General features: G+C 36.0%; 1 protein-coding gene across 2 annotated transcripts in view; it reads right to left on the bottom strand.

Annotated features, from left to right (window-relative positions):
- Positions 1 to 1,039: 1,039 nt before the first annotated feature.
- LOC107669219 (inactive rhomboid protein 1-like) overlaps positions 1,040 to 21,855 on the bottom strand; it is a 46,980-nt gene continuing 26,164 nt past the window's right edge. For both annotated transcript variants that reach the window (XM_016461372.1, XM_016461373.1), the window contains 15 exons: positions 15,162 to 15,375; positions 14,750 to 14,956; positions 13,403 to 13,525; positions 12,679 to 12,842; positions 12,340 to 12,591; positions 12,099 to 12,210; positions 11,940 to 12,014; positions 11,102 to 11,263; positions 10,912 to 11,024; positions 10,720 to 10,783; positions 10,539 to 10,633; positions 3,730 to 3,805; positions 3,420 to 3,520; positions 3,115 to 3,268; positions 1,040 to 1,827 (listed from right to left, as the gene is read on the bottom strand). In XM_016461372.1, coding sequence (XP_016316858.1) covers positions 1,408 to 1,827; positions 3,115 to 3,268; positions 3,420 to 3,520; positions 3,730 to 3,805; positions 10,539 to 10,633; positions 10,720 to 10,783; positions 10,912 to 11,024; positions 11,102 to 11,263; positions 11,940 to 12,014; positions 12,099 to 12,210; positions 12,340 to 12,591; positions 12,679 to 12,842; positions 13,403 to 13,525; positions 14,750 to 14,956; positions 15,162 to 15,375 — 2,332 coding nt within the window. In that variant the 3' untranslated portion in view covers positions 1,040 to 1,407. The remainder of the gene's footprint in view (positions 1,828 to 3,114; positions 3,269 to 3,419; positions 3,521 to 3,729; positions 3,806 to 10,538; positions 10,634 to 10,719; positions 10,784 to 10,911; positions 11,025 to 11,101; positions 11,264 to 11,939; positions 12,015 to 12,098; positions 12,211 to 12,339; positions 12,592 to 12,678; positions 12,843 to 13,402; positions 13,526 to 14,749; positions 14,957 to 15,161; positions 15,376 to 21,855) is intronic.

The following is a 21,855-nucleotide window of genomic DNA, read 5'->3' as shown; positions in this document are numbered from 1 at the left end:
ATGCCAATAACCCTCAAAAATGATTATTCGGTAACACTAGCATAGGAACCAATTCTCAATATTAACTAGTTGCTTATTAGCATGTGTGTTACTTACTAGCATATTGGCTGTTTATTAGTATGTATAAAGCACATATTCTGCATGACCATATTCTACATTCTTAATGCCCAATACCTAAACTTAACAACTACCTTAGTATTAATAAATAGAAATTAAGAGTTTATTGAAGCAAAGGTTGTACTTAATAGTTAGTTAACAGTGAGAACTGGACCTTAAAATAAATATTATTATTACTTATAAAGGCATACTTATTTTCATAAAAACCTTACTAGTCTATACGTTTATTTTATAAATAATACCATTCAAAAGTTTGAGGTTGGTAAGCTTTTTCTTGTTTGTTTGAAAAAAAAAAAGCTCAGTGCTGCATTTATTTGATGAACATTACAATTTTATTGCTTTTGATGTAATTTTAATGTAATTTATTTCAAAGATGAGTTTTCAGAAGCCATTACTCAGTCTTCAGTATCACATGATTCTTCAGAAATCGTTCATATCATGATTTGGTGTTTACTAAACATTTCTTATTCTTAAATGGTTGTGCTACTTAATATTTTAGTGAATATATATATTATAATTTATATGTATTTATTAGTGTTAATCTCTCCTATATGTTTTAATGATTAGATTTAATAAATGTATCTATGATTATTTTACTTTTTGTACTTGATTGTTAACATTTTAGTATCAAATGAATTTTAGCACAGAAATGAGCTTGTTGCAAGTCATTATGGGATTGCTTCTTCCACAAAGAACACAGTGATCCTCCCCTATAAGACAGCATAATTACGCTGCTTCCTATTTGGAACAGACATTGAGTTGGGTGCAGTGCCTTCCTTAAAGCACTATTTGAGATGCAAATGAGCATCATTTGTTAGTCTTTTAACTTAAATTATGTTTTTTGTATTGTCCCTATGCAAATAAACTCACAATATCCTACTATTTTAAGGAACAAAAAGACGAGAAAAAAAATGAAGGCAGACTTGGAGATTTTGTCACATTGTATTTTGTGTTACATGTGATCAGGCAGCTAAAACACTACCAAACATTACCACTGTAGTAGCACTACACACAGGTTGGCCTCAAAAGTGCTCTGATCTTGTAGGATATGGCAGTAGCTGGTACTGAGTGAAAAGGCACGACTGACATAATTATTATTGTTCCCTCCTGGGGTGGGCTCTTCTCTGAGCCGGAGAAATTAAAAACAATAAAACCTTCTTTAGAAAGTTCATTATATAAAAAGATTGTATGTTGTAAGTCAAAGAGTCTGTAATCAAATCATTCCAGGCCTGCAGAAAGATTAAGTTGATGTCCAACTGTTCTCCATTCTAGCCCTTCTTCTGCAAGGCCTCAGTGGAGGTGAGCATTGAGGTCGTATTTCTCACAGAACTTGTCTGTCAGCGGGATGCAGGTGAGAAGCTCACACCACTCGCACTTGACGGGGTAAATGTAGAAGAGTACGACGAAGCTGGAGAAGATGCCCAGGAAAAGAGTAAGTGCCACTAGAATCTGCAAACGTTTGCGGTACATGTCCATTCGGCCGAAGCTGATGTAGGGCAGGAAGGCGAAGGAAAGGAAGAAGCCTGAGACAAAGCCACAGATGTGGGCGAAATTATCTATCCAGGGCAGCAGGCCGAAGGCGAAGAGGAACAGCACGATGCATGAGAGCTTGATGAAGGCCCACCATGGCCGTGCCAAGATCTGCCAGCTCTGGAACAGCTCCACAAACAGACAGGCCAGGATGCCAAATTGAGAACCAGCCGGACCCACCTGGCATTAGAAGAATAGAGGAGCAGTTACTATCATGTTTTATCCACATAGACCAGTGGTCTGAAACTCAAATAACCTGGGGGATGCTAACTAGGTGGTTAGGCATCCGAGTATGTCTACTTCGCTACTATATAGCATGTGAAAAAGCCAGGGTGAATTTCTACTTCTGCCAAATGTGCATCCGATTGAGAATTTACTATGCCATGTGTTTCAGTGACTCAACAGACATCATAGATCACATGCCAATTCCAACATGGTGGATTATATACATACAACATACATTATTAGCAGTCAAGAAGCAAGTAAGCCATCAAATGCAGTTCATACTCATTACGCAATTTAAAACACAGCAATTGTATCAGCACATGCGTTAAATTTTCAACTGATCCGAGTTGTTTTCATCTAGGTTACAAATGCACGTTGACATCTGTGTTTTAGGCCTGCAATAAGCAATTTGAATAATACATATATATGTGTATTTATAATCAATATTTGATAACACTTTAGTATAGGGACCAATTCTCACTAGTTGCTTATTAGCATGCCGATTATTAACGTATTGGCTGTTTATTAGAACTTATAAAGCACATATTCAGCATGACCATATTCTATATCCCTAATCCTACCCAATATCTAAACTTGACAACTAATAAGCAGCAAATTAGGAGTTTATTGGGGCAAAAGTTGTAGTTAAATTTTTTTTAATAGCAAGTATTGGACCTTAAAATAAAATGTGACGCAATGTTTTTGAAAGTAGTGCTCACCAAAGCTGCATTTCTTTGATTAAAAATACAGAAAAAAGCTGTAATGTTGTGAAATATTGTTCCTATTTAAAATAACTTTTCTATTTTAATATATTTTCCAATACATTTTATTCCTCGGATGGTAAAGCTGAATTTTCAGCAGCCATTACTCCAGTCTTCAGTGTCACATGATCCTCCATAAATCATTCGAATATGCTGATTTGGTGACCATGAAACATTTCTTATTAATATCAATGTGGGAAAAAAAGCTTCTTAATGTTTTGTGGAAAATGTAATGCATTTTTTTTTTCATCTTAATGAATAGAAAGTTAGAAAGGACAACATTTATTTGAAATAGAAATCTTTTATAACTATAAACAGCCGTTTTTTAAAATGTATATGCTGTATTAAAATCTTTAGGAAAATTACTTAACAATAAAGGTCAATGCAAAGAGTAAGAAATGATATGCAGGTTGGATTTAATGATTTCATTACTGAATGTGAGGAGTTTAAGAGCCCTGATCCAGACTCAGTCGTCCTGTACCTCTGCTCTGTACGGTAAGAAGATGGCACTGGCAAGGTTTCCTGTAATCCCACTGAGGATATAGATAATGGAGATTCTCAGCCAGCCCGCTAGCTTCTCCAAATCTCTCAAAATGGTCATCTGGAAGCACACAGACACCAGGCAGTGCAGAATCCTGCAGAGACAGGAAGAGACTTACGCCATTAATCAAACACGGCTTTACCTTTGTCAAGAAAGAGCAGTCAGGATAAGTAATCTGACACTGCATTTTATTTATTGCGAAATTCACAATAGGCCCCCTGCAACGGATCACGCTTCGTACTCACCCAGCATGCAGGAAGAGAGAGAGCCAGAGCCGATAGAACTGGTCTGGGATCTCTGGGTTCAGGAACGGCAGGAGGCCACACACATCATCCATGCAATGAACCTGAGAGCAGATAATCAGTTTAATCCATAATTACACAAATTACAATTTATAGCTAAAGGACTGTACACTCGAATTACAGACACCGGTACAGCTGAAGGTCTTTACACCCCCTGCTGGCAATTCATAAACCTGCACTACTGCTCCTCATAACAAATGAACAGAATGTATAGATCTATACTTATATGTCAACAGGTAAAATGCTCACTGACCTGGGAACACAGTGTGGCCTCCTCATGGAAGTATCCCTTCATGAAGTCACAGTACTCTCTTGATGTAATCTCACACCTGTGCAAATCACAATTCACATTTAAAGGGATAGTTCACCCATAACTGAAAATTCTGTTAGTGTTTACTCACCCTCATGTCATTCCAAACCCATAAGATGTAATCTTGGAAACACCATTGATAGTCCAGGTAACCAAAACTTAAAAGGTCCAAAATGATTATAATGGATCCATATGAATCAAGATTTGATCCAAATGTTTTGAAGAGGTGCAGTGTGGTCATTTCTTATGATAAACAGGTTTAATTTAGGCTTTTATGCACATATAAACACAATAACAGAGCAAATCACATATGGTAAACACAGAAGCCTGTGAGTGCGTAACTTCTGACCTTCCAGAACAGAAATTTATTCTGTTCCTCATATAAAGTGATTATATCTCTTCGCAAGACTTTGATTAGACCGTTCAATTCATACGGATCCATTTTACGACACCTTTGTAGCCTTTTTGGGTTGACGTTTTGGCTACTTCCAATGGACAGAAACTAAAAATATATTCATTTGTGTTTCTAAGATTAACCAAAGCCCACGACGTAAGGGTGAGTAAATTACGAAAGAATTTTCATTTTTGGGTAAACTATCCCTTTAAGGAATTTGATTTCCAAAGGACACAATAAACACTAAATATGCAATATATACATATGAGATACACTACCAGTCAAAAGTTTGCAACTGTTGTATGATTTTGATCACGTTTCTCATGATCTTAATACCTAAACCATCTGATAGAGCTTGACTGACACTTGACTTATTACTAGATGAGACTTTCCATTTTTACATTTATCTAACATTTATGTCACAAGCAAGGGGTCAAGACTTGGCTGGTTAGCATGGCCCGAGAGACAGTATTAAAATTAAGTTGCATAGCATCATATGCACAGAAGCCATAAACACATTTCAGTGGTTCGTGGCATATGTCACTAAATCTTGTGTTGTGTGTCAGTGCATTGTGGCATTTATCCATGAGAATGGCAGAACATGATGAAGAATGTTGTGGCACATCCAGTAGTGACTGACACGTGACTTTAGGAGTTGGCAGCTATATCGATACAACTGAGACACAATAATAATGGTTGTGGGTTTTTTATTTTTTGGGTGGTTTTGTGCAGCTAAGGTCAATTAAGTAATGTTTGATAAAAGATTGACATATTGAGATATAATCCATCATAAACACCCTAATGTAGTCACAGCAGAAGCCATTTATTTTTGGAGAAACTAGGCTAATACGAACATATTACAATATAAGGTCACTCTGTAATAATATATACAACACGACAAAATGAACTCAGTTATTGTTGGCTTAGTGTATGTTTAAAAGCAATACTACTGAATAAATAACGGTCTGTCATTAAGTGCTTGTTACACATCTATATGCCGGCAGGCAGCGGAGAGAGAATACATTTTTTGCAAGAAACACAAACTACCTTCGCTGGTTTGAATCCTATCTCACTGGCAGGTCTTTCAGGGTGGACTTCATCATAAAAAATTTTTTTTTAAAAATCTCTCTATTTATTCCTTCTCTTTCTAGCTTGTACTTATTTGAACAATGTCTAAGAACTTGGTATTACAACCACTTCCTGTGTCTGTTTGCCTCTTTAAGAAGAATCGCTTTATGTATCCCCCAATTGTAAGTCGCTTTGGATAAAAGCGTCTGCTAAATGACTAAATGTAAATGTAAATGTACCTTTCAAAAGTTAGGGGTGAGTACTTTTTTTTCTTTTTAATTAATACTAGGATGTATTACTTTGATCAAAATGACTGGAAAGGCTGGAATACAAAACTTTTAAATTATTCTGAACACAACAAAGATACTTACAATGTTGCAAACGATTTCTATTAATAAAAATACAGGTTTTGTGAACCTTTTCTGAAAAAATGAATCACAGTTTCCACAAAACTATAAAGCAGCACAAATGTTTTTAACACTGATAATAAGAAATTATTCTCGAGCATCAAATCAGCATATTAGAATGATTTCTGAAGGTCATCTGACACTGAAAACTGGAGAAATGGCTGCTGAAAATGCAGCTTGAATAAATTAAATTCTAAAATATATTAAATCAGAAAACAGTTCCTTTAAATTGTAATAATATTTCACAATATCAGTGTTTTTACTGTCTTTGACTAAATCAAGGCAGCCTTGGGGAGCATAAGACTTCTCTCCAAAACACTAAAAAAAAAAAAACAAGCCCAAACATTATACAGTAACATATGCTATACTAGATGTTTACCATTAAAGTGCCACTATTATGGGTAATGAAAGGTTCATATTTTGGTTGTGGGAGTCCCCAACAACAGGTTGACATGCATGCAAGGTCAAAAAACACTTTCATTGTCTTATAATATGCATTTATTTTTACCTTACTTGCTCAACGACTCCCAAACGATTCGCTCAACGATTCATTTTTCCAAACCCCTCCTTTGCGTGACGCTAATCTGCGGTGATTGGTCCGATTGGTCTCATTTTTATTTCATCACGCCTGTAATGCCTGATATAGCAGTGTTTGTGAGCACAGTGCTGTTTTGTGTACAGCGTTACCGGGGAAACCGCTATTTTACCACTCCAAAAGCTGCACCTAGTGGCAAAGAATGAATTTGCATTTTTATTCAGACCAACGGAAAAGACCAACAAGTGGGCGGGCAATATGCTAAAGTTTTATGTTGAGGTCAACATGAAACAGCTTGGGACTCGTTTTAAAAACGACTCGTTTCAATGATTCAGAGTCGACTCTTTATTTTGAGAGACAATAACTTTATACACGGTGCACTTTCAGATTTAAAACTTTGCAGGATGTTTTCATTCACTTCGAGCTGTGTTACACACTGCATGAAAGGTAATTTTCAAAAATCCATAATAGGGGCACTTTAAGATAATGTCTTTTTTTTTTAAATATCTTAAAAGAATTTTATGGATTTATATTTGTCCCTGTTATCAGTCTTTGTTTTGAATCACTTGTTAATACACTGCAATACACTGCTGGTTACACTTTATTTTAAGGTGTCCTTGTTACAGTAATTATACATTTAAGTAGGCCTACTGAGTAATATTAACTAAATGTACTTGCTATATGGTTAGGGTTAGTATTAGGGTTACTTGCATGTAATTATGCATAATTTATTGTTATTATAATAGTAAGTACATGTAACATGTAACAAGGACACCTTAAAATAAAGTGTTACCAAAAATTCTTAAATCAAGATGAATTTACTAGCACAATGACATAAGATATTTAGTCTCGTTTCCTGAGGGGGGAAAAAAATCTAAATTAAGTGAATTTTGCTTAAAAAAAAGGTAAAATGATCTGCCAGTGGGGTATGTAAAATACTCTTAAAACAAGATTATTTTACTTACCACACAGGCAGATAATTTTACTTGTTTAAGAAAAAAAGACTAAATATCTTAAAGGTCCCATGGCATGAAAATTTCACTTTATGAGGTTTTTTTAACATTAATATGAGTTCCCCTAGCCTATGGTCCCCCAGTGGCTAGAAATGGCGATAGGTGTAAACCGAGCCCTGGGTATCCTGCTTTGCCTTTGAGAAAATGAAAGCTCAGATGGCCCAATCTGGAATCTTCCCTTTATGTCGTCATACGGGGAAAGGTTACCTCCCCTTTCTCTGCTTTGCCCGCCCAGAGAATTTGGCCCGCCCATGAGAAAATGAGCTACTACCGTGTGAGGCGAGCGCAATATTTTTTTTTCCTCAAGAGACATCATGGCTTGCAAACGAGCGAAACATGGCAGTTGCCTCGCCTCTCTCCTCCTCATTAGCATTTAAAGCTACAGACACAGAAATGGCACGTCCTAAGGAAAGCTCATTGTGGGACTGGCTCGGAGTGGCTGAAATTCTGCACCAAGGCTGAATTTCGGGAAAGAGACTTCAGATACAGTACTAGGGACCACTTAGGCCTATATAAAAGTATCCAAAAAGCAGCATGTCACGGGACCTTTAAGTCATTTTGCTTATCTAGTAAATGTATCTTGATTTAAGAATGTTTTTATATTTTAACTAGAAACAAGACAAAAATACTAAGTAAGATAAGCCTTTTTACAGTGTATCTCATGGCGTAATGGGTGTCAGCAGGTTATCCTCACCTTCCTTTGGTTCCGATGCAGCAGGGTCTGCCAGTGATGACGCAATCAATGTGTGGCAGGTTAGTGTGATTCCCTAGGCTGTACCTGGTGCATATCTGAGAGAGGAAAAACAGTATTACATTGAAGCAAAAAAATGAAATGTTGTGGTCATGTTGGTCACTAAACTGTGTAGCAAACTCACCGGCCACTTAGTGATGTCATCAGGCCACTCATGAGGAGTAACTGAGGCAGGCTCCAGACAAATCCTAAAGGTATAAATGTGGTAAATAAATAAGATAATTAAATCCACAGGCGATGTGAATGGGTAAAAGAATCAAATAGGGTTAAAGAGTAAAAGGGTTAAAGAGTAAAAAAATAAAGAGGGTAATTGTACCTGGGGTCTTGATGGCACACAGAGCCATACTGACGCACATTCACAGAGCCATACTGTCGCAGATATGGAGCACTTGGGTGCTGAGGCCACTTTACCCATAATGCCAGTGTACTCTGAGAACATTACAGTGACATTTGTGTAAAAATAGGTTGACATTAATGTCGATATGTGAGGTCACACAGGAACTGACCGAGCACTCCTCCTGAGAGGTCTGCACGCAGCCTGATTGGTCATTGCGGACGCAGCAGGCCGAGTGCCGCTCAATGTTCTTCTTCTCCCGAATGAGCTGGTGCACCTCCTGATCCTGACGCATGCAGGGGGAGAACTTAGCCCCGAGGTGAATCAGCGCCTCCTGCAGGCCAGGAACAAGAACTGCATATTAGGCAAGAGCATAATGGGAACATACTAAACTCAATCTATTTTATTTGAGCATTATTTATTGACTATAATAGTATTTAGTAATATTTAAATTTTCATTTTTTTTCACACGTTTTTAATTAGTGTTTATTTTTATTTATAAATATTTCTATGTAGTTTTATTTTTATTTCAGTTTTAATTTGAGTAATTTAGAAGCTTACACTTTATATATTTATAATATTTCACTATTTTTGAATGATTTTATTTTATATTATTTTAGCTTAATTTCACTTACCAAAAGAATTTATAACAGTTTTAGTATTAGATAAGAACATTATTTATCCAAGACTATTCAAAACAGTATTTTATAGCCTAATAATTCATTTTCAAAATATTACATATTTTCCTTTTAAAGTTTATGATGATTGAAAAAAAGATTTGTTGTATTTGAATATGGATGTAGCAAAACAATTAGTTTGAAAATAAACCATAAAGGCCCCTTACCATGGTACATCTATCAACATGTGCAAATACTTTGATAAAAGCCTTATTGTTTTTAGTTTAATACTTTAAAATACTCACTATTGGCATTTCATAACTGTATTCTATAACAACTCCTTTTTTCGCTTTTAGTGACCATGTACACAATTATAGTGATGTTTATATTTACCGAGCTTGGTCCAACCCAGAAATTTTCTTGCTGCATGAATTTGACATTTTCATAAACTCCTTTGTTTCGCAAGACCTACAACAGATGACATAACCTGTTACACACCATATTAAACAGAAGTACAGTGTAACAAAACCAAATACACATGGTTTTACTAACAGAATCAACGGTCTCATGTTGTGAAAAGCCCACAGGTGCAATGCCATAGATGGAAACTGCCAATATGGTAATCAGCAAATGGACAAAGGTGATCCAGTAAGTGAAGAAAGGCCTGTGGGATAAAAAACACCAATTCATCACCCTGTACAGACACCTATAATTCAGTATCTCAAACATATCCAGAGACCATCTATATCACGCATTTTAAAAAGGCTCCCACCCACAATACTGTTGTTAATACCTGTGGTCATTCATGTCTTCTATCTGTTTCTTGACATAGCTGTCAATGCGTTTGCGGTAGGTGCGGTTGGTCAGTCGGCCCACCATGCCAAGCCCATAAGGACGCTTCTCCTTGGCAAAGAGTTTCTTAACAGGCACAGTAATGCGCTGTCCACGCCGCTGACCACTCACACTCACCACTTCCTGCTGTAATCGCACTTTAGGCTGAATCAGAGCACCATCCTTTCCCTTACGCCATCCCCTCTCAAGAGGCCTGAAGAGAGATGGGGAGTCCACTTAAAAAGCATTCAGAATAATATTAAAAGCTCAAACATGTTTGTCATGTGTGCATGTGACTCACAGCATGAGATGGCTCCGCTCTAGTTCTGTCCTCTCTAGGGCACTGCCTGTCAGGTCCCTCTCGTCTCCAGCTCTACTGGCATCAGTTTCTTTAATGGCAGCTTCAGAAAGAGACTCAAACACCTCGTCTGCGTATGTGGACAGCTCTTCATGTGCAAGCCCATCCTAAAATGACAGAATGGCTACATTGGATACATACAATTGGCACGTCCTAAGGAAAGCTCATTGTGGGACTGGCTCGTAGTGGCTGAAATTCTGCACCAAGGCTGAATTTCGGGAAAGAGACTTCAGATACAGTACTAGGGACCACTTAGGCCTATATAAAAGTATCCAAAAAGCAGCATGTCACGGGACCTTTAAGTCATTTTGCTTATCTAGTAAATGTATCTTGATTTAAGAATGTTTTTATATTTTAACTAGAAACAAGACAAAAATACTAAGTAAGATAAGCCTTTTTACAGTGTATCTCATGGCGTAATGGGTGTCAGCAGGTTATCCTCACCTTCCTTTGGTTCCGATGCAGCAGGGTCTGCCAGTGATGACGCAATCAATGTGTGGCAGGTTAGTGTGATTCCCTAGGCTGTACCTGGTGCATATCTGAGAGAGGAAAAACAGTATTACATTGAAGCAAAAAAATGAAATGTTGTGGTCATGTTGGTCACTAAACTGTGTAGCAAACTCACCGGCCACTTAGTGATGTCATCAGGCCACTCATGAGGAGTAACTGAGGCAGGCTCCAGACAAATCCTAAAGGTATAAATGTGGTAAATAAATAAGATAATTAAATCCACAGGCGATGTGAATGGGTAAAAGAATCAAATAGGGTTAAAGAGTAAAAGGGTTAAAGAGTAAAAAAATAAAGAGGGTAATTGTACCTGGGGTCTTGATGGCACACAGAGCCATACTGACGCACATTCACAGAGCCATACTGTCGCAGATATGGAGCACTTGGGTGCTGAGGCCACTTTACCCATAATGCCAGTGTACTCTGAGAACATTACAGTGACATTTGTGTAAAAATAGGTTGACATTAATGTCGATATGTGAGGTCACACAGGAACTGACCGAGCACTCCTCCTGAGAGGTCTGCACGCAGCCTGATTGGTCATTGCGGACGCAGCAGGCCGAGTGCCGCTCAATGTTCTTCTTCTCCCGAATGAGCTGGTGCACCTCCTGATCCTGACGCATGCAGGGGGAGAACTTAGCCCCGAGGTGAATCAGCGCCTCCTGCAGGCCAGGAACAAGAACTGCATATTAGGCAAGAGCATAATGGAAACATACTAAACTCAATCTATTTTATTTGAGCATTATTTATTGACTATAATAGTATTTAGTAATATTTAAATTTTCATTTTTTTTCACACGTTTTTAATTAGTGTTTATTTTTATTTATAAATATTTCTATGTAGTTTTATTTTTATTTCAGTTTTAATTTGAGTAATTTAGAAGCTTACACTTTATATATTTATAATATTTCACTATTTTTGAATGATTTTATTTTATATTATTTTAGCTTAATTTCACTTACCAAAAGAATTTATAACAGTTTTAGTATTAGATAAGAACATTATTTATCCAAGACTATTCAAAACAGTATTTTATAGCCTAATAATTCATTTTCAAAATATTACATATTTTCCTTTTAAAGTTTATGATGATTGAAAAAAAGATTTGTTGTATTTGAATATGGATGTAGCAAAACAATTAGTTTGAAAATAAACCATAAAGGCCCCTTACCATGGTACATCTATCAACATGTGCAAATACTTTGATAAAAGCCTTATTGTTTTTAGTTTAATACTTTAAAATACTCACTATTGGCATTTCATAACTGTATTCTATAACAACTCCTTTTTTCGCTTTTAGTGACCATGTACACAATTATAGTGATGTTTATATTTACCGAGCTTGGTCCAACCCAGAAATTTTCTTGCTGCATGAATTTGACATTTTCATAAACTCCTTTGTTTCGCAAGACCTACAACAGATGACATAACCTGTTACACACCATATTAAACAGAAGTACAGTGTAACAAAACCAAATACACATGGTTTTACTAACAGAATCAACGGTCTCATGTTGTGAAAAGCCCACAGGTGCAATGCCATAGATGGAAACTGCCAATATGGTAATCAGCAAATGGACAAAGGTGATCCAGTAAGTGAAGAAAGGCCTGTGGGATAAAAAACACCAATTCATCACCCTGTACAGACACCTATAATTCAGTATCTCAAACATATCCAGAGACCATCTATATCACGCATTTTAAAAAGGCTCCCACCCACAATACTGTTGTTAATACCTGTGGTCATTCATGTCTTCTATCTGTTTCTTGACATAGCTGTCAATGCGTTTGCGGTAGGTGCGGTTGGTCAGTCGGCCCACCATGCCAAGCCCATAAGGACGCTTCTCCTTGGCAAAGAGTTTCTTAACAGGCACAGTAATGCGCTGTCCACGCCGCTGACCACTCACACTCACCACTTCCTGCTGTAATCGCACTTTAGGCTGAATCAGAGCACCATCCTTTCCCTTACGCCATCCCCTCTCAAGAGGCCTGAAGAGAGATGGGGAGTCCACTTAAAAAGCATTCAGAATAATATTAAAAGCTCAAACATGTTTGTCATGTGTGCATGTGACTCACAGCATGAGATGGCTCCGCTCTAGTTCTGTCCTCTCTAGGGCACTGCCTGTCAGGTCCCTCTCGTCTCCAGCTCTACTGGCATCAGTTTCTTTAATGGCAGCTTCAGAAAGAGACTCAAACACCTCGTCTGCGTATGTGGACAGCTCTTCATGTGCAAGCCCATCCTAAAATGACAGAATGGCTACATTGGATACATACAATGGATTCATTTAAGTGTACAACAAAAATAATAACTGTCTAATTTCTTAGCTTAAGTGTTTCCCAGCCATTTTCCCTAACCAAGCCAGTGTTGTTATTGTAAAAAAAAACAATTAAAAATAGTTTTCAGAAATTTTAATAATGCTAACATATAGTAAAATATGAATATTAACTGAAAAACTAAATCATTAAAAATAACAAGAAATAACAAAAATGAGAAATGTTGCTAAGTATTAAAATTACTTAAGATATATACACATATACACACACACATAAACACTACTATTATATACATATATAAATGAACACTAATACTAATAACATTAAAATAACATTAATCCCACTTAAAGGTTAGATATTATGATGCTCTTCATTTTGATAATGCTAGTGGTGCATTTTCAGCTTAAAAACAATTTAAATTATGACTCATTAGATCACTTGCAATAAACTTTACATATATCAACCCCTAGGTGGCAGCACTGAGATGGTCTGGGTCGTAAACTTCAGGTTTTGTATTTATTTTCACCTTGGCAAAGAAGGAGGTGTCAAATTCATCTGGGAAATCCACAGTGTCCTCATCCAGAAAACTAGCTGTGGCGAAACTCCGCCGATGCACTCGCCGAGTGGCACCTTCCCGAAGAGAGCGTCCCTAAAACCACCGTAATCTTTACTATCATCCTCATTACCAGCATCGTGCTTGCTACTATGCTCAGTGTTCATATAATGAATAGAAATGAACATAACAACTGTGAAATTATAGGACTCAAGTTATACATCTCAAACAATGGGTAAGATCCATGATGATAATAAAATAAGTTATATAATAAAATAAGTTATACATCTCAAACAATGGGTAAGATCCATGATGATAATAAAATAAGTTATATAATAAAATAAGTTATACATCTCAAACAATGGGTAAGATCCATGATGATAATAAAACTAAAGCATGATTTCCCTGGAAATCCCGGAAATGAAATCGGTTTTTGGAGCTATTCAGTTCTATGCAACTAAAGTAGACCATCTACAATGGTAGAAGTCAGTAGTCCTCAACCTTTTTGACTTGAAGGCCACCCAAATTGGGCAAGATATTTGCTTGAATTATGACAATTTTCTAACATTTTTATTAACATAAAACTGGGAATGTTCATATTTAAAAAAAATTCACCACAACTCAAATGAATTGTGATTACAGAAAATTCAAGATTCTGATTCAAGGAATAGTTCTTCCCAAAATTTTAATTCTGTCATTAATTACTGACCCTCATGTCGTTTCAAACCTGTAAGACCTTCGTACCTCATCGGAACACAAATTAAGATATTTTATATGAGTCGTGGTACTCTCTTGATCGTGCATCGAAGAGAAGAAATTGTTGAATGGAGTCATTATTATTTCCTTTGTGCCAAAAAGTATTCTCATAGCTTCATAAAATTAAGGTTGAACCACTGATGTCACATGGACCATTTTAACAATGTCCTCACTACCCTTGAACGTGTCAGTTGTGTTGCGGTCTATGCAGGGTCAGAAAGCTCTCAGATTTCATAAAAAATACATTAATTTGTGTTCCGAAGATGAATGAAGGTCTTACAGGTTTGGAACAACATGAGGGTGAGTAATTAATGACAAAATTTTCATTTTTGGTGAACTATCCCTTTCAGTATGTTGTTCAACAAAAAAACGTTTACTGAGGAGAAAAGAATAAATGTATTTTATTTAAATTTTAGTATATATAATTAAATAATTGTAAGTCCCCCTTGGAAGTTTGCTGAGGCCCTTCAGTGGGCCCCGGCCCCCTTGTTGAGAACCACTGTTATAAATCATACACAAGGCAAACGCAACATGCAACATTGCTGTCTATCTATCGGCTCTTACCTTCACCAGAGCAGCAGCCGCTCTGAAGCCCATTTTGGCGACAGACTCACGCTTTCGTCTACGGGGGGGTCGGTTGAAGCCAGAGCGGGAGCTGGTGAAGGAGCACAGGGAAGCGGCGCAGGGGGTGATGGGGGTCTGAGGAATACTAAGACCATCCACTTCCTCTACGTTACGGAACGCTCGACCCCGAGCCAGCGGGTCTACGATCTGCAGACAGCAACCACAAAAAGCCTAAACAGTGAGTCACGATCACCCCATCTGTATCATAAACCATCAAAACCACATAGTAAATGCTAATGGGAAATGTTAATAGAAGTCCAATGTTTTATAGAAACAAAGTGGTTTCAAATAGAACAGTTTAAGCTATTTTGGATTGCACCATTATAAAGGGATCAGTATGTGTCCAGCTTACCCTCTGCATGCCATGCTGTGCGGGGGAGACGTATAGAGGAGGAGGGGTCTCAGTACTGGTCATGGAGAGATTGTCTTGACTGGGCAGGTCCATTTCGCGTATCACCTGAGGCTTCAGTTTGCCGTAGCGCTGGGTACAGTGACGAAGGCTCTTCCGCTGCCATTTCTGAGTGGCATCCACATCATTGCTGACCCCAAACCAGTCTGCTGTGCCCCTGCAGTCACATTTATTGTTAATTATAGTAATAGTAAAAACAACAGTTTTACCACACCATGTGTACAAAGTGAGAGAATGGAAAAACATGATCAAATCCACTGTGTAATCTGAGTAAAGAGTCAAAACAAGTCTAAGGTTCTGAATGAACTAACCTCCTGAGACCTCCAAAACAACCGTGGTCGACTGCAATCTTGTGAATTAACTCGAATTAATTGCAATCTTTGTGAATAAAAAAGATTCATGAGTGTCTAACATTAATGGATAAAACAAATTTTTAATATGATAAAATCATACTATGATTTTTTTCTGTATTTTTGTTTTGTTTTAAAGTACAAATAAAAACATTCATAAGACACAATAAATTCACTTGTGATACAAAACTGTAAAAAAATAAATAAGATTTTGTTTTCAGATTTTGAATTAAGATTTTGTTAATCAAAATCTTTGTTTTTCTTTGTTTTCATCAAAGAATTTGTTTTGGTTTTTTTCACAAAATGTATTTATGCTTAAGATTTCCCAAATGGGGGAAAAATAAAATTGATGAAATGCTTATAATTACATTGAATGTAAAATTAAAATAAATAAATGTGGCACAATTAATCAAAATAAAACTGAAATCATGATATAGCTTTGTGCTATTATCAAATCAATGGCAGCAATTTCATTAAATATGGGTCCATAATTATTTATTCATTTATTTTGTTTAATTTTACAAGACAAGTGTAATTTACAAAAATAATACATTTATAACTTCATTTTTATAATTAGAGTAATTAATTACAAAAGTATAATAATAATAATAAAAAAAAATTGTATCTGTTCACTTGCAGGTCACGTGAGCATTAACCAACATCAAAAAACACAAACATATAGTTAAATTATTGAAATATTAACTTAAACTTAAAATTACTCCCTAAGATTTTAAGGGGTTCATCTGACAAAAATATTTGAAAACCCCTGGGTTTAGATATACATTTAATTCAAAGATATAATAATCTCTTAATATCTTTTGCAATATCGCTTCTCAAATAAACCGGTCTTATTTTAAGGATGCTTACATGTTACTTTACTGGAAAACAAGACAAAAATACATTAGTGTGTACCCCCTAACACACAATCCTGGACAGAGTCTTCAAGTGTTTGAAGTGTGTGTAAATGCTGGTAGTACAGTGAGGACATCAGCAGTGTTTAGAGTAAAGGACACATAGTAATAACAGAGTCGGTTGTGCATCATTACAAGGGAGGCCAGCTGAGGGAAGACCTTTTAAGGTAGCAGTGGGGGAGTCACCAGCTTAATGTCACCCTCTTTTTGGAGGAATGATTTGAGAAAGAATATTTTCAGTAAAATCAACCAAGAAAATAACTTGAACTGTTCTGCTATCCAATGAATAACTGCAAACTCATTAACTGTAAGCACTCAATGTGGTGATGAAAAAAATCACTCCTAAGCATAGCACTACTATGCACCAAAAAAACAAAAAACTAAAACAAGATTCATTGACTTTAGAAGTAAAATGAAATAAGTAATTGTTTTTGGAGAAAGCTAGCAACATTTAGTGAGATTAATTAATAAAGGTACAACTATCAAAACTAAACCTGACAACGATCAAATATACTACATACAACAACTGACCAATCAAAATCAAGTATTCCATAGCAGTGTGTAACCGAAAAAACCCAAATACTTCACCAATTAATAAACCAGACACATTGAGATGATCTATAAACCAAACAAGAACATAAACCACACCAATTTACAACCCTACTAAAAAGTACAAACACTTTCCAAAATCAAGTTTATGCATTCACAACACAAATTAAACTAATACATTAAAAAGCTGTACTACCTGTTTAAAAAGCTGTCTGACTGTTTAAAAAAAGTCTCAAACGTATCCAAAAGCTCAAATATTTGATTTAAAAAAATCCACATCACTCATAAAGACACTGTGAATCATTAAAACTATCCATTGACCTACCTGTCTAGCTCATCCCAGGAGGCAAGGAAGGTCATGTCTGAGGTAGAGGGGGAACAGAAGCCTTCACACTGAGTGAAATATATTGGCTTGCCCTTCCTTCTACCCCCTATATCACATGATGTCAGAGAGGCAAACAAGACATTTCCTTGATGCCAGAGTTCAGGCAGAAAACCTGCTACACTCCAAGTAAGTCTAAAGGATCAGTACTTGCTTAAACGCTTAATGTGTCTGAGACCATACAGCAGTGATTCATATCCCGACAGCAACTCCACTTTACTCTTGCCGCCTACTCAAATAGTGTTTGAGGAGTGTGTGTAAACACCCAGTAAAATACCAGCTCATCTGACTAAAAAAGAGAGACAGAAAACAGAGAAAAAGAGAGAGAGGGTAGGGAACGTGCCAAAACATGAGATAAGTGTGAGAACTGGGACTTCAATTATGAGCACACACACACTTGCTCACACATTCAATGACACACACCTCAAACAATAATGCAGTCTCCTCTATAACAGTCCATTGCAAATTACTCTGTCTTTCATAAACTCCGGTGGAGGAAATTCAACATCATTCAACCCCCTCACAATCTGACATGCAATTCTCAACAAGCACCGTGCACATCAGTGGTTTTTAACAGTTATTAGTCTGAACAGTGAATCAATTAACTTGTGGATAGTTTTGTCAATGACAGAGAGGTGGAGTCCTGAATTTAAATGGGGAGATGGTACAATTACACCCTGTTATAGAGCAAGGGTTTGTTGATGGTGATGGCCAGGACCCCTAAAAATAAAGAACCCCTTATTTTTAATATGATAAAATCATACTATGATTTTTTTCTGTATTTTTGTTTTGTTTTAAAGTACAAATAAAAACATTCATAAGACACAATAAATTCACTTGTGATACAAAACTGTAAAAAAATAAATAAGATTTTGTTTTCAGATTTTGAATTAAGATTTTGTTAATCAAAATCTTTGTTTTTCTTTGTTTTCATCAAAGAATTTGTTTTGGTTTTTTTCACAAAATGTATTTATGCTTAAGATTTCCCAAATGGGGGAAAAATAAAATTGATGAAATGCTTATAATTACATTGAATGTAAAATTAAAATAAATAAATGTGGCACAATTAATCAAAATAAAACTGAAATCATGATATAGCTTTGTGCTATTATCAAATCAATGGCAGCAATTTCATTAAATATGGGTCCATAATTATTTATTCATTTATTTTGTTTAATTTTACAAGACAAATGTAATTTACAAAAATAATACATTTATAACTTCATTTTTATAATTAGAGTAATTAATTACAAAAGTATAATAATAATAATAAAAAAAAATTGTATCTGTTCACTTGCAGGTCACGTGAGCATTAACCAACATCAAAAAACACAAACATATAGTTAAATTATTGAAATATTAACTTAAACTTAAAATTACTCCCTAAGATTTTAAGGGGTTCATCTGACAAAAATATTTGAAAACCCCTGGGTTTAGATATACATTTAATTCAAAGATATAATAATCTCTTAATATCTTTTGCAATATCGCTTCTCAAATAAACCGGTCTTATTTTAAGGATGCTTACATGTTACTTTACTGGAAAACAAGACAAAAATACATTAGTGTGTACCCCCTAACACACAATCCTGGACAGAGTCTTCAAGTGTTTGAAGTGTGTGTAAATGCTGGTAGTACAGTGAGGACATCAGCAGTGTTTAGAGTAAAGGACACATAGTAATAACAGAGTCGGTTGTGCATCATTACAAGGGAGGCCAGCTGAGGGAAGACCTTTTAAGGTAGCAGTGGGGGAGTCACCAGCTTAATGTCACCCTCTTTTTGGAGGAATGATTTGAGAAAGAATATTTTCAGTAAAATCAACCAAGAAAATAACTTGAACTGTTCTGCTATCCAATGAATAACTGAAAACTCATTAACTGTAAGCACTCAATGTGGTGATGAAAAAAATCACTTCTAAGCATAGCACTACTATGCACCAAAAAAACAAAAAACTAAAACAAGATTCATTGACTTTTGAAGTAAAATGAAATAAGTAATTGTTTTTGGATAAAGCTAGCAACATTTTGTGAGATTAATTAATAAAGGTACAACTATCAAAACTAAACCTGACAACGATCAAATATACTACATACAACAACTGACCAATCAAAATCAAGTATTCCATAGCAGTGTGTAACCGAAAAAACCCAAATACTTCACCAATTAATAAACCAGACACATTGAGATGATCTATAAACCAAACAAGAACATAAACCACACCAATTTACAACCCTACTAAAAAGTACAAACACTTTCCAAAATCAAGTTTATGCATTCACAACACAAATTAAACTAATACATTAAAAAGCTGTACTACCTGTTTAAAAAGCTGTCTGTTTAAAAAAAGTCTCAAACGTATCCAAAAGCTCAAATATTTGATTTAAAAAAATCCACATCACTCATAAAGACACTGTGAATCATTAAAACTATCCATTGACCTACCTGTCTAGCTCATCCCAGGAGGCAAGGAAGGTCATGTCTGAGGTAGAGGGGGAACAGAAGCCTTCACACTGAGTGAAATATATTGGCTTGCCCTTCCTTCTACCCCCTATATCACATGATGTCAGAGAGGCAAACAAGACATTTCCTTGATGCCAGAGTTCAGGCAGAAAACCTGCTACACTCCAAGTAAGTCTAAAGGATCAGTACTTGCTTAAACGCTTAATGTGTCTGAGACCATACAGCAGTGATTCATATCCCGACAGCAACTCCACTTTACTCTTGCCGCCTACTCAAATAGTGTTTGAGGAGTGTGTGTAAACACCCAGTAAAATACCAGCTCATCTGACTAAAAAAGAGAGACAGAAAACAGAGAAAAAGAGAGAGAGGGTAGGGAACGTGCCAAAACATGAGATAAGTGTGAGAACTGGGACTTCAATTATGAGCACACACACACTTGCTCACACATTCAATGACACACACCTCAAACAATAATGCAGTCTCCTCTATAACAGTCCATTGCAAATTACTCTGTCTTTCATAAACTCCGGTGGAGGAAATTCAACATCATTCAACCCCCTCACAATCTGACATGCAATTCTCAACAAGCACCGTGCACATCAGTGGTTTTTAACAGTTATTAGTCTGAACAGTGAATCAATTAACTTGTGGATAGTTTTGTCAATGACAGAGAGGTGGAGTCCTGAATTTAAATGGGGAGATGGTACAATTACACCCTGTTATAGAGCAAGGGTTTGTTGATGGTGATGGCCAGGACCCCTAAAAATAAAGAACCCCTTAATAAAACATAGGCAGCTTTATATCTTCATGTATAAGGACCCACTGTGTAAGATAAAATGAAGCATAATATTAAAGATGTTTCCTAAATTATTGTTTTCATGTAATGTTTTTTCAAGAATTCACCAAATAAATAATATATTGTCTTTCTATTATATAAACTGCCATTCTAGAGTTTGGGGTCAGTATATGAATTTTATTTTTATTTATTTATTTTTGAAAGAAATTAATACTGTTATTCAGCAAGGATGCATTAAATTGATCCAAATCCACAGTAAATACATTTTTTGAAGGATCGTGTGACAATGAAAACTAGAATAATGGCTACTAAAAATAAAATTTTATATTTGTAATTAATTTAATTTAATTGTATACATTTATTTTAAATAGTAATATTTACACCATAACTGTTTTTATTTTATTTAAAAAAAAAAAGTGGAAATATTTGAGATGACAGCATATCTTTTTCTCCCCACTATTACTATTAGATGTATAAAACTTATATAACTTATTTATTTTATGTCTTAGAAACCCTACCCTAGAAACTAGGGTTGTGTAATGTCAATGCAATTAAATAACCATTATTTATATACTTTTTCTAAAGCTGAATGAATCATAATATAGACGTCGACAAGACACATTTACAACCCCAAGACTCCAGAAACCCCTCACTGCAACACTGTGAATCGATACTAGTGAAATCAAACCTGTGCAAAACAAAGTTTACATTAATAAAGCATGAGTCACAACAAGCGGCAGAGCTGAAAATAGCCGAAAGAGGCCCACATAGCAGTTTTTTCAGCATTGTGAATAACACTTTCTGTCATTACATGTTCTTCTCCCACAGCTCAGATATTCCTTTGATGGCAGACACATGGTGGACTCAAGAGCCAATATACTATCAGTTGATTATCTTAAAACACAGCCAAACCCATAGACACAGATGTGAAGGCTTTGATGCACTCCTGTTTTTGTGCAGAGGAAGAAAGGAGCTCTTTTTCAAGTTTGTGTAGGAGTCTGTGTGTGCTCCGACAGTTTTATGGCTGACCAGGTACTATGTTATTTTAAATAGTTCATTTTAAAGGGGTCATATGATGCGATTTCAAGTTTTCCTTTCTCTTTGAAGTGTTACAAGCTCTGAGGTGTGGTTTCAGGAACAGCAGTAGTGTTGATGCAGCCATGTCAGGGAGACGCTGTGTGATTCAGTG

Source organism: Sinocyclocheilus anshuiensis, unplaced genomic scaffold, assembly GCF_001515605.1.
Source record: "Sinocyclocheilus anshuiensis isolate Anshui unplaced genomic scaffold, SAMN03320099.WGS_v1.1 scaffold220, whole genome shotgun sequence".
NCBI lineage: Eukaryota > Metazoa > Chordata > Actinopteri > Cypriniformes > Cyprinidae > Sinocyclocheilus > Sinocyclocheilus anshuiensis.
Note: the sequence above shows the minus strand (reverse complement) of the source record. Positions and strands in the feature narration are given on the sequence as shown.